Source organism: Conger conger, chromosome 4 (genome assembly GCF_963514075.1).
Source record: "Conger conger chromosome 4, fConCon1.1, whole genome shotgun sequence".
Classification (NCBI taxonomy): domain Eukaryota; kingdom Metazoa; phylum Chordata; class Actinopteri; order Anguilliformes; family Congridae; genus Conger; species Conger conger.
This window is the reverse complement of record NC_083763.1, coordinates 29196500-29215015: the sequence shown is the minus strand read 5'-3', so window position 1 is coordinate 29215015 and position 18516 is coordinate 29196500. Positions and strand designations below refer to the sequence as shown.

The window sequence follows — 18516 nt, the reverse complement described above, 5'->3', positions numbered from 1 at the left end:
GAGAGAGAGAGAGAGAGAGAGAGAGAGAGAGAGAGAGAGAGAGAGAGAGAGAGAGAGCTCATTAAACAAATAAATAAACAAAAATCTTATCTTGATCCTTATGGGATCCAGGTAAAAACATAACAAGGTAAAAACACATCAGAAAACACAAAAAGCTTTTCAGCTTGTTTTATTGTTTCACTTTTCCCTCTGCATGGACATATGACTACCCACTGAAGATGACCAAGTGGCACTTAACCGGAGGGCTGTATGAAGCTCCAGAAACCTGCAGATGGATCTGAGTGAATGACTCATTAACTGGATAGGGTGATCACGGGCCTTGAGAAGACAGCAATGCCCAGTGCCTGAGGTGGGCTACTATGCTGTTCATCAGCTCCTGGTGGGGACTGCAGCTCAGGCTATGTACAAGCAGCAGGTGAGGTGGTCATTGGAATGCCAGTATGCATTCAAAACCTTAAGTGCCTCATTCACTGCCCCAGTGGAACAACAAGAACTACAGTAGAGTTCAAGTTGGAGCTGCTGGACCTGGCATGGGCTGTTGTCCCAATTGCTAGAAAAAAAGAGGGACCCACCATTTAGGACTGCTGCAGCACATGGAACGTGGAGTCGCGGCAGCAAAGAGATGTCCATTAGCGGGCTTTGGTTGAGTGGTTACTGGAAAGGGAGCCCCTGGTGGGGTGAGGAAAAATGTATCCTTACCAGGTGAATTTAATTGGTGGAATGAGAGGTGTGTGGGGGGGGGGGGGCTACTGTGGCAGGTCTCAGTGGCAGCAGTGGCAACAGGCCAAAGTAGCATGGGGAGATAAGATCTGTGAACATGAGACCTACCTTTATGGCCAGGACCTTTCTGATCGAGTGCAGGAGAGGAACATCAGGCGGCAAGAGGGCAGTAAGCTGGTCGTCAGTAGTAGCCACACCCATATGTTGTTGTGCAACGGAAGCAGTCTGGATAGCCGGTGCATGTAACCAGGTCTGAAGCAGGAGGCAAGGAACAGCCACACACCGTGATTACCCTAAGGGTCTGTCCATTCCCCAAACGGCGCAACAGCAGTCTCCTGTTCAGTGTCCATCATTGGGAGGTGTAGGCCCAGTAGGTTACTGACCCAGGTGACGGGGGGGAAGAAGTTGGTAGAACAAAGAGTATTTTGTTTGTTGAACAGTAATTGAACAATTGTTAAATACATTTTGAGTAGTTTCCTTTTATTAACCTGGTTCTGTTTTTGATTGTAATGAGTGGATTTTATCATTTGAAAGGGATCAGTCTTGGGTGTTTGGTGCTCCTACTACCTTTGTCACTAAAATAGGTAACACACTGGGGCCAACATTTTTTCAAATAGCAGTATCAGCTGCTTCTAAAAGGAGTGGGGTAGTGCTATTGAGATGAACTGAAGAAGATTCAATAAATACAGTATATTTATGTTATAATTAACTCACATGGAGGTTTTACCATTAACCCTTTCCACTTTGCCCCCCTAGAGGGCAATTTCCACCCATTTTGTACTAGTCCTGTCATGGTTCTGGTAGGGATTCGGCTAGGTTTTCCAGACATTACCTTTTTGCGCCGCTAGATGGCGCATTCTGGCCTATCTTGGTAATTAAATCCACTTTGGCAATGAATGGCGATCAGGTAATCAATACCCTCGTGCTCGATGACTGCCGCCTGCCGCGTGGGGTTTGATTACTGATCAAAGTCAGCTACATGCCTGTCTATTTAAGCCCTGTTTCGCTTTGAATCGGGGCTTGCTTGTTGCATTCACCATAGCACGTTATTTTATTTTCATTTGTGCATTATGAGAGGTATGACTGACGATTCTTTATTACCTTATTATGACGGAGTCTATAGGAGGTAAACACGTAGCAATTCTCTGTTAACCTAGAGTAATGAGGATAGTCTCACATCTTCACTTTCACATTTTATGCTGGTGCACAAATGTTAGACACAGGACCATAGGAAGATGGGATTCCTCTGGGAGTTTCCTACTGTCTAAGCCAAGTGTTAAGAGTTTTGAGATTATTGCACCCCTTTTCCGCACACTTGCTATCACTGGCTGTTCGTCCACCTTGTGTAAAAGCTACCTTTAGGAAGGAAGGAGCTTTAGGTTTAGACTGGGTTAAGGTGGACACAGGAGTACTCAGACCCTCTGGTAATTCCGACTGGTTCAGACTATATCATTTTGATCAAGCATAAGGGGAAGTCAATATTCCCTCTTTCTGTAGAAGGAAATTATTCTTGGCGTTATTTTGTGTCTTCTTCCCATAGTGTGTGGTTTCCCAGTTTGGCATCCATCTGACGTTTTCTTTAGTATAGCGAGGTGTTTTGTTTGGTCACTTTCTAAATGCATTTGTTTTCGTGATTGTCGTTGTCTTTGTCTGTCATTGGATATACAGCACTAAGTTCAATTGTGCATGGCCTATGGGTTGGGGATCTACATCAGAGTTTCCCTTGCTGGATTACGTAGTGGGGCTACTTTTGCATAAGCCTTTCAGGCCAAAGTACTTAAGCTTTTCATTCCCTTCTTAGTGCCTGTTTGTTTATATGTATTTCACTATATATATGCGAGTGAGGAGTTGTTGTTCCTGCCTGTAAGACGGTGTGAATCTCTGATGGGCCGAAGTTCTATATTGGGGATCTTTGTTGGAAAGGGTAGGAAATCTTGTACAAGAAGCTTACCATGTTTTACATTAGTTTGGTACTGAAATGACCTAGCAATGGATTTACGCAATAATATGAAGTAGTTCAAGATGACATCCGCTTATGTATAGTCCTAGCAAATATATAGTTTTCTAGAAAAATGGCTGAACGGATTCCATAAATAAACTTAAACGTTAGTCAGAATATGTCGGTCAGACGTGCAATGAAAGATTAAAATGTGTTTACTTCGGAATTTCTTTGTTTGTTGTTATTACATTGGATCACTATTTTTTGATGTACAGAAATGGTATCAAGGACTGTTGATGAATGTATTTTATTGTCTGAGTCTGTAGTGTGGTGAGGGTTGTAAACTGTGAGAATGGCAAGGGGGAGGCTGGAGTTTTATTGCCCTGCTTTGCCAATAAGAGGCTGATAAGCATCTAAATTGCAGTTCTCACAAGCGGAGAGTCTTTTTAACAATCTGGCATTGCCATTTTGCAGTTTTATTACAGTACAGTTTTTTTAATATTCTATTAATATGAACGCAATAATAATTTTGGATGACTCAACCACAAGGGGGCAAATTGGATAGGGTTAAACTCAAATGTAATCCTAAGTGCAGGCAACATCAAGCTCTGTTTTTTCTCTGTTAAAAAAAAAATTGAAACAGTCAACCCTTATTGTTTAAATATGTAGAGACAAAACACAGCCCAGACCCTGGGTTTCATTTAGTGGAAATGTTACTGTAAACCTGCTTTTTTTAAAGGGGAAAATATTCAACAATACAAACGAAAAGCAGTTGCCTCTCCTCATTTGACCTCGTCGGTTGCTCTTGCCTATTAATTTCCTCAGCTTCCATTTCAGACAACGTAAGCATAACAGGGAAGCCGCAGCACAACTTAGCCCGGGAACGTAATTTCCCAGTTTTTCAGCCCCTCCGTGTTTTATTTGTTAATTTATTTATTGCAAACACATCAAATGTCCCATCCCTGCTTCAACGTATCACCCATATCAGGATCTTACCAGAGACAAATAAGAACATTTGTCCTGTCCTTTGTGCCGTCAGCGCACGATGCAGCTGTATTACTCAGACAGTAAAGGAGGGAAAGCACAAAAGGACTGGTGAGTCATGAACCCTCCTTTCACCGTAATAATGTGACTGGCGGGGATGAAAGCATGATGTGGGTGTCTGGATGTGAATTATATTCACAACACAAACCTAGGCGATCAAAAATTCTTCCCATGAACGCACTCCGTAGGCATATTCACAATAATTGTACAGTTTCAATAGAATTAAGAAATAAATCAACCTTTCCTTAATTTAGAGAGGAACAAAAGGTAGGCACACACTTGCAAAACCCCCAGAAGCAAAATGGTTCATGCACCATATTTCTGAATTTCAGGATGTCATAACACACTTCTAATTTTATATCCCACACATTGCCAATGTAGTGAGTGGAAATATACAGTCTATTTTCACACATCTCTTGCTCTTTCTGTCTGTACGTTTTTGTCATATATATATATATATATATATATATATATATACACATGCAGGCTGCACATACTAGGCGGCTTGTGTAATAGGCTTGGGAAGTTTGTTTCAAGGTGTATAGTTTCCAATTTGGTTATGGTTTCCATATTGGAGTTGGGCCACCAGATATGTTTATTAATGCCTTGGCATTGCCCGCTTTAACTTTTAAGAGTTTGAAGGCTGTAAAGGGTGTATTTTTTGTAGCTAATGTCATTGAACTGCAGTTTTCGGCTGTAACAATACTTGTTACCTAGCTAGCTAGCATGAACTACTATAGTCCAGTGATTGATTTGGGAAATTAAGTTAGCTTACGCAATGTATTCCTAGCATGCTAGCCTACTACTACTGTTACTTTGAGTCACAATCATACCAAATCATGCCTCTTTTCTTGGATTTTTGGTCTGATATGTTGTGTAGGTGTTGGCTATAGGCTAACATATGCCTTGCTAGTTGTTTATTTCAGAGAGAATCTGTTTACATCCGTATACCTTGCATATGTTCCCAAAAGTCATATTTTGCCTCATCAGTATATTTGCTACAGCATATAATACAAAATTAGACTTGTCATTACAAGATTCTTACTTTTTATTTGCATTTATTATTGATTGAACATGGCATGATGTTGATGTCCCCTAGTATTTAGTAACACCTCCTTTGGCAGATTTGACAGCTTCCAAAACATGTTTATGTTTCTGAGTATTGTCTGTTCATTTATTTGTTATTCTTGTACATTTTTCATTTTTCGTTATCATGTCTGGTCTTCTGTTTACATTCATATTCATTGCACATAAACACACAGATGCTACGCACAGGGAACTACATACAAGGTAATGGGCTACATTTTCATACAAATTTGAAATCTGTATAGTGCTTTGTCACATTACTGGTAATCAGTGTGTGTGTCTGTATGTGTGTGTGTGTGTGTATGTGCGTTTGTGCACCTATATGCACATGTCCCTTGTCAGGGTGTGCAGCTGCATGCTGGATGACTGGATGACTGTGACACATGTGCTGGGAGACATGTGATGACCTCATTGATCGCTCCTGAGATAATGGCCTCCACAATAACGATGAGTCAGTCTGGGGACCAGTCCTCACTCCCCGCCTCCTAACCGGACCCCATCCTACTTTCACCTTCTACAAAGGACATGATTCACACAGTAACACCTCTGTATGAAGTCTGAAAAAACAGAAGTCCGACCTTCTAAACAGAGAATGTGAGAGCCACACTTTGTACTGTAGAGCCATTCGAAACCAATGTGATTACATTACATTATTGGCATTTGGCAGACGCTCTTATCCAGAGCGACGTACAGTTGATTAGACTAAGCAGCAGATAATCCTCCCCTGGAGCATTGCAGGGTTAAGGGCCTTGCTCAAGGGCCCAACGGCCCAACGGCTGTGTGGATCTTATTGCAGCTACACCGGGATTAGAACCACCAACCTTGCATGTCCCAGTCATTTACCTTAACCACTATGCTACAGGCCGCCCCTGATTACCTCCAGTATGCATATATTGAAACAAACCTACAACTGCAGATTCTACATCAGTGGACTGTGCATTCATCATGTTATTGTTATTGAGTTAAATATTGTGTCACCACTCTACCATCAAATTGTATATGTATTACCTCTTCGACTCATTGGAGTATAAAAAAAATAATCCAGGATGATATTAAAATTTCACAGATAGTTTAAGATTGAAATCAATTCCAATATCTCCAGTTCAAAGCTATACATTATGTACATTTTTTAACCTCAAAGTGCAATACTTGTATTTCCCCTGTACTTCTAAACATAGCAGCATAAAATTGAACAGACATTTTTTCTGACAAGACATTATTTTACAATCCTTATCCATAAAAAATGGTTTGAATCTATATGATTAAGAATGGATGTTTGAATTCCCCATATATAAAAGTTCATAAGATATATAATGACGTCATCTTTCATATACAGTAGTGTGTCTCTGTCCTTTGACCTCAACACAGATTAGTTATTCCATTTATTGTTGAAACATTATGATTAGAGTGCAGTGAATGTTCCTTGGAACTGTTCTCATAAAAAAGAATTAAGCTTTTTTGTTTGCTGGGTTTTTTTTCATCTTGTAGCTCACATAAATTCATGTGGTGCAAATCCCAGATCCACATTTTAAGTCTGCAATAAATACCTGTCCTGAATTGTTAGTAATAAAGTACTGTGCATTTTTTTTTCTAAATGTGGCAAGGCATGCTGGGATGCAGTGCTGAACAGCAACACAGTGAAGTATTTTTGTACAAATCAGACCTGGGTCAAATACATGTTTTGGATTTAATTACGTTTCTGTGCCTGATTGAGCTAGCCGAATGCAATTTAGCCAACCAAGAGGATTAGAAAGCGAGGTTTGCACTTTTTAAAAGTATTTCATGGGTTCCAATACACCAGACAAACTCAATAAAGCATAGAGTATTTGAATCCAAAACCAATTATCCAATTACTTTTCAGATTTGGTACAAATCCTGGTCAGAACCAGATGCAGTGAAAGTCAGGGACTTAGGGACTACAGTCAAGAGGTGCTTTATGTCAGTGAATGACATGTTCATATCATGTGCAGCTGGAAACAACCAGAGTCCAAGCACTCCAATGTGATTATTAAGATGGGCGACCTATAGCGTAGTGGTTAAGGTACATGACTGGGACACGCAAGGTCGGTGGTTATAATTCCGGTGTAGCCACAATAAGATCCACACAGCCGTTGGGCCCTTGAGCAAGGCCCTTAACCCTACATTTCTCCAGGGGAAGATTCTCTCCTGCTAATCAACTGTACGGCGCTCCTCCAAGTAGCTATTATTACAGTTGAAATATGAAAGCAATAGCATTGTCACTGCATAAATCAACTTAAAGATTTGCACATGAAGACATAAAAGAAGCTAACAATAGACACAACTATGAAATGACAATCCCAGTCAGAACTGAGAGGCTACTTTATGGTCTTATCCTCACCATGATGAAAACAAACTGGCTAATAATACATCACAAATACAAGTTGAAATTGTTGATAAATCTGGTCAATGTATTTAATTCTGTCATTACGGTTGACGTAGTTGTGACAACATACTCTTTCAATATCATGACCAAACCATCATTGGAAATTGAAAGCAAAACATATTCATGAATGGTTACCCAGTTACTCAATCCTTATTAATTCATAATTTATAAATGTTTTATCATCATCATCCTCTCATCATGAAAAACAGAAGAGAATAGAAGCTGCTAATAGTAGGACATTTTTAATAGTAATAATAGTCATAACAGTAATCACAATAGTGAAATCAGAAACATTATGACACTGGAGGAGGTTAAGTACTCATGTTAAGATAGAGAAAGACTTAGGGACTACATTCAAGAGATGTTCCCTGTGTTAATTTACAATACTCTGGGTCTGGAGTGTGCATTCATCCTTAACCTCGACTCACTGTTAAACACAAGTGTTGTCGGTGTTGCTGCTGTTGGTCTTGCTGTTGTTGTTGTTCTTCGCACAGTTTTGTGTTTCCATTAATCACTTGCATTAACCTGTCAAACTTTGCGATTATAAAATGTGACTCTACTCTTGCGTTTAATTACAAGTAAAAATTTTACTCTCTTTTCTGAAAGTCAAATGATTTGTAAGGCCAAATCCTGATTGGATTCGGGTCATTCTGTATTTAAGTCGGGGAAACACTCAATATCAGACGGGCGGTAAGGATCACCTGAAGCGTGGAGGGGAAAACACTGCCGCAGGATGACATGCCTCAGTAGGCACGCCACTGTCACGGAGGGGTGTGGGTGTCAGCACGAGTGTGACTAAGAAAAACACCCCTCAGTCACACATTATTAAATGTGACCTTGTGACCTGAATCAATTCAGCAATTCTGCTTCAATCACCTGACTGCATAGATTAACCTGTGAATGGACTCCAATATGCACTTGGTAAATGTGCGTTAGTGCTCGTGATAAATACCTTTTTTTTATTTTGCATTCATGCATGAAATGGGGACACTGAGCTGTTGAAGAATATTCATGACAATTTCACATAATAGGCCAGTTCATGCAGGACATACAAATCAGGATATACTGTAGCTAACACACATTTTATTATGACTGCTGGAGGCTTGTAATAACTGCATTCTGTATGTTCTCAGTCTGCGTTCATTGAAAAATGACAACAATGTTTTTATGGAGTGAAGTTCTCTATATCTTTTCCATGTAGTAAAATATATACTTTCTAATACATTTTTTATATAAACGGCAAAAATAAAAAAGGCTGTTATAAAACCAAATAATCTGACAAACCTGATATCAGCCTGATTTATCCTATCATGTATTCTGTTTCTCTTGAGCATGAAAATGAGGGTGAGATTGTGTGAAAAATAAACAAATTTGTTATGAATGTAAACCATTTTATTTCAGTAAAATCAACAAATGATTTGGTAATTGTAGGCTTATAATAGTCAAAGTTTTAAAGGATAAATGATAGTAACAAGTACTTGTTACCACCACAGAATGGTGCCTTATACAAACATCAACAGAACAATGTAAAAATGTTAACTATAGCAACACTGCCATTGCTTCATGTCTGTGAATGACATGCTAATATTATGTCCAAGCAGGCCAAGGTGATTAGAAATGGACTCCATTAAACTTGGCCAATGCACGTCTTGGTGATGAGAAAATAAATTACATTTTAATGATGCAAGCTCTTGTCAAAACATAATGAAAAACTTAAGCATTAGCAAAAACTTACACATGTCCCATTTGACTCCTCCAAGTAGATATTATTTTCATTCAAATCTGAATGCAATAGCATAGTCACTTCATAAATCAGCTATATGTGCACATAAAGACATAAAACAAGTTCATAATACCCAAAGCTCCTGCATGTAATCTATGAAGTGACAATGCCCAGTCACAACACGGAGGCTACTTTATGAACTTACCCTGACCATGATGAGAACAAAATGGCTAATAACGCATCACAAATACAAGTTGAAATTGTTGATAAATCTGGTCAATGTATTTCATTTTGTCATTACAGTTGACATAGTTGACAAAGCTGCTGATAGCATCATTAATAGCAATAACAATAAAGATAATAGTGTAATCATAACAATTATGACATTTGGGGAGGAATGGTGTGATCATACTCCACTAAATGAAATCTGCTGCATCGGATCCGTTCTGTTCTATGACTGCAAGGCAAGACTTCCTTTGGCTCAGTGACACAGCTATACTGTCTGCTCGTTCCTGACGAGTGCCAGTGTTTAACCCTCCTAGTATGTTAAGATGTTCTGACCACTTTTATATTTGGGCTCAGCACCAGTTTAAATAAAAGCAAATTATTGTAATAAAATAGTTGGTTGTCGCCTTCTTATTGTTTCCAGAATGACTAGCCTTTTATCGATAAATATGGAAAATCTGTGAGAAACATCTAAGTTTAGAGCCTAAGGTACAGTAAGTGAAAGTTTGGCACCTGCATGGGAAAGTGCCGCCAGAATCATCCGCAAAGAAATCTGAGATAAAAAAAAATGGTTGTATATTTTCTTAAATTTTATACAGTTACTGAGCATCACAACACATTTGTATGCAAAGTTGGTATAGGACTTGGCATGCCAGTATGTGTATTGCATGTTTACCATTATTCTCACCAAAATGGAAAATTTTAAAAATCATACTTTATCGATATGAAATAAGGTTTAGCTGATTTTTTGCCCTCGGAGCTTTGCAAAACTTGACTTGAAAAATGATTTGGTACATCTAAAATAATATCATCAGGCCAGTACAACATCATATTTTCAATGGGTATCTTGCTTTTTGCATTGTCTATTAGACTGACAATCTTGCTTAAACCCTTTGGCTAATGATTGCCAAACTGTCTGTCAATCACTCGAACCTTGGTTGGCCAAGCCTATAGTGAAATCTCTAATGTGCTGTAGAGTGCTTTTAGCACAGAAATCAATGTTAAAATGCTTTGTTTACCCCTTTTATTTTATATTCTCTCTTGGCATGATTCTTGTGAAATTGATTTTAATTTATCTTGTTGTTTGGAAGAGTGATATGTAAATACCAGCTGGCAGTTGATAGAAAAACACAATTTCTTGATAAAAAACACCACAATATTTATTATTATTATTATTATTATTATTATTATCATTATCATTATCATTATTATTATTATTAGTAGTAGTAGTAGTAGTCATAGCAGTCATGGTACGTAGTAGTAGTTGTCATGGTAGTAGTAATAGTACTGTAGTAGCAATTGATTTGTTATGACTTGGCCTAAAAATACATTTGTTATTTAGCTGAAGATTTTATCCAAAGCGACTTACAGTTGATTCAACTAAGCAGGGGACAATCCTCCTGGAGCAATGCAGGGTTAAGGGCCTTGCTCAAGGGCCCAACAGCTGTGCAGCTTTTTGGTGTGACTACACCGGGGCTCAAACCACCAACCTACCGGATCCCAGTCATGTACCTTAGCCACTGCTCATTATTTCACTGTCCAAAAACTTACGCACTGCACTGTAGATCACTGTATCTTTCAAAGCCATTGCAGAATTATTTCAAAGGTACTCATTCTGTGACAAAGAAATACCATAGACCAGGCTACAGAAAGAAGTGCCGACATGGACAATCACAATTATATGGCACCGCATTCATTCTTCATAGTGTGGTCTGTGTGCTACACTACTCAAGGTTGAAATGACTTTTATTTATTTATTTATCATAACATTTCAGTTATAATGTCTGGATACTCTTTTAGAATCAATGTGCCTCGTGTATCAAATACCTACAAACCCCCATGAATATTTTCACTGAGATTCGTACAATTTCTGAGTGGTCTGATTCATTGAGACCCCATTCTTTTTGTAAACTATTAGTTTACTACTAAGTTGAAGACTAATTTAAGTTTCAAATCATGTGTTTCTCAAAATATTTCTAGGCTTTATTTTCATGGCCTGTTTTTCATCCAGCTCCCAATTTGTGTTTGTTTTAGATTGTCTCTCATTTTTCCCTCAAACACTCCCAGATTGAATCTGATGTAATTGATATATCCTCAACAGCTGAAAAAGTCCCCTAGTAAACAGAGGGGTTTGGACCTCCTCAACAATGATGGATTCTAAGCAGATGGCCTTTCTGTTGTCCCACCATTCATTCATTTATTAGTTTCAGCTGCTAGTCATTTTAGTTAATTCACCTGTGTATTTATACCCTTCTATTTCTCCTCTGTGGCTCATTGGTAGATTGAGTTCACCTCTCACTCTCCAGTGCTATCTTGATTGCTTAACCCATGCTTTGACTCATTTTGTGTACCCCAACTTTTGTTTTCTGATTGCTGATTTTGTCTCCGTTTGGATTTACTGTTTTCGACTTTGGACTGTATTCAATGATTACGATATCTGGATTCACTTTTGTAACATTTCCTGGTTGGACTGCCTGCTGGCGAACAAACTTTTGCTCGTGACATCCGCACTCTCCTGGATTACCCTTGCTACATGTCTGCTGGCGATTGACCCGTTTCTGTTTGAACTGTCCTTCAGCACACTTCCTGGTTGCTACTGGTGCTTCTGCCTATAAATATAAATGAATAAACTTCAGCCAGCAAGCGGCAAGGTTCAAACCCAGCTCCTTAACCTCTACATGACGCTGCCGCCCTTCAGCAGGTGGGGGAATGACCTGTGTATGTCTTGCTGTTGAGTGAGGTGCATAAAGATATTTATCAATTAAAGAGTCCCGCCATACAATTTGAATTTCATATAAATTTTTATTGCAGAGGAGGTATTTTATTTACATGCTATCACAATATAACACAATATAAATCTAACAAATATTTCCATGTGGATGCTATAAGCTTGTCATAGAGCATTTAGTATAACAAGCATGTAATACAGTAGGTAAGGTACAGTTTCACTCACTATACAATTCATAACAGTCCAAAAGATCAAAGTTTTTCAAGGGCAGTGAAACATCAGTCCTACTAATTATTGTTTTCATGCAGAAGCCACTTGAGCAACAGTTACAGTTACAGCTACAGCATTGAGTAGTATTCCCCATTAGGTGACATCATTAAGTCACAAAAGAAGCCGGTAGAACAAACAAACAAACAAACAGAAGTCACCATATAAAAACCCAACAGGAATCTAATTAGCATTAGGACACGCATTTATTGTTATCGGAACGGTTACTGGTAAAGACAGGTTTTTTTTAAGACTTATGCTGAAGTGCTGTATTATGAAACAATTTAAACAAAATAGAACAAACAAAAAAACTGTGCAATAGTTTTATTTTCGAGGACATGGTCTAGGGTTACACACAGAAACAGCAGAGAATGAAAGAGAAGTATACATTGGAAATGGATAACTGCAAAGTTGATAGAAGAAGGAAATGGTAAACCAGGGTTTAATTTGCATTGTAATTATGACCAGACTTTCACTGGAATTAGATACAATTTTAAGGATATTCATTCTGTGTGCCTGACCCAACAGGTTCTATTTATAAATTAATGCATTTATTATTGGGGGATGATGGGGGAGAGGTGTTACCTATTGATGTTTAACATGTTTTTTCTGCTAAAAACAATATGATGAACAGGCATGCCCACGCAGTGGTGCGTTTCAACAGTGGACACTCAAAGATGCTTTTAGTGGATCTAATTTCCCATTGGCCAAGACGACTACACACATGCTCTTACTTGACATTCAGAATTTCAAGGTGCTTTTAGGGTATGAGGTGTTAGGAAAGGGGTCTGTGTATGCATGTTGTACCATTAGCTATGTTCTACAAATGCTGCATTGGAACATCGATCCATAACAATCAATAGGGGAGATGCAGTTCATTCTAATTCACACAATCTCCTATCAGGGATAAACTAACAGCACAGACTAGTAATACTTTTTAAAGCTGACATTTGCGTATTTGAAACATTTCCCATTTTGGATAAGAGATCAAGAGAAACATATTTCATCACAGAGACAAAAGTAAGACACAATGTTTACTACCAGGTGTGTTGAGCTAAACTAGGCTCTCGTGTCTGTAATTGTCTATAGTTATGGCTAAAATAATAACATTATAACATATAAAAACTTGGTGGATTTAAATGTAATTCAGAATTTTTATTGTAATCTACACTGTCGGGAACGCATTTTGTTGACTATTACATACACTGTGTGAGAGATTTGCCCTACCTTAATGTCTTCTTGTCCAAAACAAGAAAAACAATACTCAATAGAAATACACAGGAACAAGAGGATTACTATGATGTTCCATAGAGATACTGACCAAAAAACCCTTATTGCATGGTTTCTATTTATTTCTCCTGTGTGTATTGTTATTTTTATATTATCGTTATTGTTTTTCTTTACAATATCAGTATTCATCTAGGTGAAAAACACCAAAATCAGCACAGAAACATAAGGAGAACAAGGCCAGAGGCAGTACACTAGTGTATGAGCTGTGAGCATTTATTTAGGAGAACAAAAATTGCTTTGTGTCGAATATTTCTTCTCTATAAAAATAAACACATGAGTAAAAATCTACACACATTTTTTTTTCTCTCTGGTCAGAATGACATAACAAATTGCTATTAATTTATTCTAAAACAGTGACAGTATTATTTTCTAAATTACGCCTACTATATCCTTTGGAAGCCTTCAGGAGTCTTGATATCTTTCCTAAACCGCCAATATAAAGAAACAACCTACATCTAGTTTAACAATTGAATAGTTGGCAATGTCCCGCCTTTTAGAATAAAACATCATTCCATTTACAATCTGCAAGATATTCCATAAAAAAATTGGTATTTGATGATAAATTTAGAAAAACTAAAACATTAAATATAAAATAAATAAATAAAAATATAAAAACATGGAATGTTCCAAAAATGACGAAGATTATTCTGCCATTATGGTGGAAAAATATATGTATTCAAATGCATCTGCTATACGTACAGTGAAAAGCACTTACACTGTAAAAAAAAAAAAAAAATTCAACAAACAACTGAATTGTAAAATAATGTTTCATATTCCAATGCATTGAGCTTTAACCATGAAAGGTTCTTTGAATAAATTACAGCTGCACATATCTGTAAATAAATAAATCATCATTCAAAATATTCTACATGCATTCATATAAGAAATATGAATTGTCTAGGTGATGAGTTACACAAATATTATGTCTGACAGGAAATGGTTGCATCTACTTTTTTGTTTTTATTTATTTATTTGTGGTTCCAGTCAGTGCACCACACTGGCCACAGGTTCTACTCGCACCTGCCAAGCTGTTAACTATCATTGCTGAAAAATACCACTGAAACCAGAGCACACAGACACTTGTTGCCAATCAACTCAAAACTCTTCTCCCTACTCACAAAAAAGGACATCTTGGACTAATGATGGCTAAAACAGATGTAAATTCTTGCTGAAACTTGTTTCTCCATGGCTTCAGCTCTCAGATTAACTGATTCAGATTAATTTATCTAAGGCTACTACAATTAGACTGAGGAGGCACATGGTATATTTCTGAAGGCCTGGTAGTTTTCGTTTTCCTTAAGGGCTTCAGAAAGAATCTCACACCAAAGAGAAGAAAAAGTAAAGGAAACATTAACAAGAACCAAATAAGCCTTGCTTTGCACATTGAACACCCAGTGACTCAGTGAGGTTCTGGTGTTATGAAGCTTTATACAGCGACCCGTCAGACACCTTTTGAATGGACCAGCTGAATATGTTGAAAAGGAATCTTATCTGAAAAAAGATTTCTCCAATAATCTGGTTAAGACCAAGGAGATATGTAATAAAGTGCTATAATCTGCTCCATTGCCAGTTTTGCTTTCATTTTCCAGGTTTGTTGTTCTGTTTTTGAGGCGGGTAGTGAATCTTGGGAGATATTTTGCACTACATCTTACAATATATCTTTGGCATCCTTATGTTTTGTGTACTGAGCCCCTTGCTTGACTCGTGTAACCCGTGTACACATTCATCCCTTAAGCCAGCATTAAAGCACATATTTACATAATATCCTGTCCAGCAAGTTCCAGCAGGGGTATTGTTTCATAATTTTCCCTTGTGAAATGAACTAAAATGCACTATAAGCAATGCATTCTTCATTAAATGAAAGAACTGGTTGAAAAAATGCCTGTGTACACATGCAATGTAACAAATTTATGAACATATTCTACACTGCAGATAAAGTGACTCAGAGTTGCATAATTGTAAGACCAACTTTAATCTTATAAGATTTCAGCAAATACTCAGTAGGAATCTGGAATGCTTCATTTTAAGACAGTTTCTCATTTTGTTCTTTGCTTTTTTCTTCCAAAAAAAGAAAAACACACAAAACAGAAATAAAACATTGGAAAAAAGGCAACTTGTGCAAAAAATAACAAATAAATAAATAAATCCTCTTCACGCCTCCTAATTGAAAGGCTTACATTACAGGACTTCATCCTATGAAAAAAAATGTACTGTATAATGAGAACTAAACATTCAAGATATGTCCAAGTGTCATGCCTTTTTCCCTGATGTTTGATCATCAAAGTCCCATGGGCAAACATCAGCCATTTTGGCATTGCTGGCAACCCCCCCTTTGGAACTAGTGGCATTTTGTTTCACTGTGGAAGCATTTTTATCTAGTCCTTTGCTGTCTGGCACAGCCTCATAATCCCACGGGCAAATGTCGGCTTGCTTGCTTTTGGCTGGCCCCAGTTCATTTGTGGCACTTTTCCGTTTGTCTGCCACTGGCATTTCCTGACAGCTATCTATATCCCAGGGACAGACCTCTGCCATTTTAGATTTGCTCATATGCTTCTCAGCTGGTTTGCTGGATATAATTTTATCCTTGCTCTTTGATTTGATTTTCTCGTCGTCTTTGTCTTTCGCCTTTTCTTTCTCTATTTCCCTCTCTGACGTTTGCGTGGCTGTGGGCAGTGCCCCTTTCTTTTTTGGGGGTGACTCCTTTTTAGAAACCTGAGTGGGACTGGGAGTCTTTTCAGGACTCGGGGTCAGTGGAGTGTCATAATCCCAGGGGCAGACGTCCGCCTTGGTGGTGGAGGGCTGTAGGAGGCTGCCAGTGGACTTAGGCTGGTCTGTCTTGGGTTCCTTTACTTTAGCATCCACCGACATGGCACTCTTATTTCCCCTGACCTTCTCTGGGGATTGGGCTGCCTCAACCACCTTGGCCGGCGGTTCTTCCCATGAGCAAACCTCAGCCTTCTGTATTTTGGCCTTCTCCCTGGCAGTACTAGCTGTCTGATTGGCCGTCTCAGGCTTGACAGCCTCCACCAGACCCTGTCCCTCATCCCCCTCGGCTTCCCAGGGGCATATATCTGACCGGTCCACCAGCTTCTCTTTTGAGCGCTTGCCGTTCGAAGGGGACTGGTCCACAGTCTTCTGCTTCTGCTGCATTTTCCCCTTGGTGCCGTTCCCATGGAATGTAGTTGTCTCCCTAGGGGCGATGGACACATGCTTCTGGACCCTATTTTCGGAGTGCATGGGGATATCTTCCATTTCCCAAGGGCACACCTCTGAGAGGTCATAGAGCTCTTTGTTTTTTACTGCCTCGGAGCAGATGGACGGCTGGCTCCCGCTCACCTGCTGCTTCATGATCCCAGCCTTGCCGGCGGTCTGCTTGTACTCCACTGACTGGCTGGCGGGTATCACCTTTGGGTAGCAGTCTTGGTTCTCTTCCGTTTCTGGGGCTACCTTACCCTCCTTGCCTTTATGGTGGCCTTTTTTTACACTATCCTCCATGCTCTGGATTTTACCTGTGAGCCCCAGGGTTTTCTCCTTGGCGCTGGCGATGACACTCAAGGATTTCTGCAACATGGAAGTCCTGGGGTGGATGGGCTTCTTGTCAGCAGTCAGGTTGTGTGCGCTGGCAGACTTGCACACCAGGGGGACGGACTCAGTGGATTCAAGGTCCACCTTGTCCACAGACTTTTTCTTTACAAGCTTCTTGCCCATCAGGGCATCCAGCAGGGAGCTCTCAGTGGTCGAGACCTCCATCTTGTCAGTAGCCGAGCTGTTGCAGTCCTCACTCTGATCCCGCACATGGTCATAGCTGCTGTGGGACTTCTTGAGGGAGAAGACCTTGCTTATGGAGGAGTCGTCTTTGGGCTTGGAAGCATGGGAAGGATCAAAGGGGTTCTTCCGCAGGGCGCAGATGCTGTTACGGTTGCTCCCATGATCCCCTTGGTCCTTGTCCTCCCGGCTGCACTGCCGGCTCACTGTCTCTGGGATCTCGGTAATTCGCCGCATGAGGGAGCGGCCTAAGCCCTTCTTGGAGCTCCTCTTCTTCTGCAGGTGTGGGTTGTTAGCCAACATCTTTTTCCGCTTATAGATCTCCAGCTGGGCATACAGTTTCTTCAGCTCTTCCTGTGGTTGTTTTTTAAAGCAAGCAGACAAGACAAATTATTTACAAAAATCATTAATGGCTAATGGATCATTTTAGGATGAGAAAATAAGTGTGTTAGTCGAAAAAGTTCACATTAAAAAGAAAACAAACACAGTCCATTTGCACGTAGAACATGCAAAACAGATTTTAAATACAGATTTAAAACAAATACTGTACAGTAACTACAGACAGTGCTTGAAACTCTATGGCATGCTCTTTAACATAAATGACAGGACACCTTTGAACAGATTAACTACGGACATGAATCGTGTTTAATTGTTAGGACTGAAACAGCCTCTGTATATTGTTTTTAAAAGGTTTTTTTCCCCATTGTAAGCATAATGCAATTGCACATAGCAAAAGAAGCACTATGTCTGCTCCTTGAAGCAGTGTTTATCATTAGGTATCTCTTAGTACCTCTTCCATAAATAGGCCTTCCGACAAATATGTACAGTATAGGATTTTTTATTTTATTTTTAATAGAGACTTCTTCAGCTCTAACAAACAACAATAACCTCTGCTCACATTGGTACGTTTTTCCCAAAGACTGTCGCAAGACCTTACGCCACAGCCATTAATAGAACTGAGTGGGCCGATTTCATCTGGGGTCTGCAATAAAAAACTGCCACTACTCAGTATTTTGTTCAGGTTACACACAAGGTAAACATTGACATGTAATTGAAAATGGCAGGATTTATTTATGGGGGGCAAGGGGGAATGGATGTACACTCTACGAACCCGGATGTCTTCTGGGTCCAGGCTGTGTTCGCTCCAAGCCGAAGTTATGCTGCTGTTTAGGTAAGACCCCGACCGACCCATGTCCAGCTCATCCTCATAGGCCTCTGTGGCAATGTCATCCCTAGTGTGAGTCCCTGTGAACAAGAACTGTGGAAACACAGTCAGAGTTAATGTCAGGCTCACCTTAAATGAATACCGCCATCTATTTGATCAA

The 18516-nt window shown here is 39.3% G+C and overlaps 1 protein-coding gene across 1 annotated transcript in view; it reads right to left on the bottom strand.

Moving 5' to 3' along the window:
* Nucleotides 1-11923: 11923 nt before the first annotated feature.
* gpr158a (G protein-coupled receptor 158a) overlaps nt 11924-18516 on the bottom strand; it is a 112356-nt gene continuing 105763 nt past the window's right edge. The window contains exons 10-12 of the mRNA XM_061237354.1: nt 18303-18449; nt 18090-18173; nt 11924-17545 (exon numbers count right to left, since the gene is read on the bottom strand). Coding sequence (XP_061093338.1) covers nt 15677-17545; nt 18090-18173; nt 18303-18449 — 2100 coding nt within the window. The 3' untranslated portion in view covers nt 11924-15676. The remainder of the gene's footprint in view (nt 17546-18089; nt 18174-18302; nt 18450-18516) is intronic.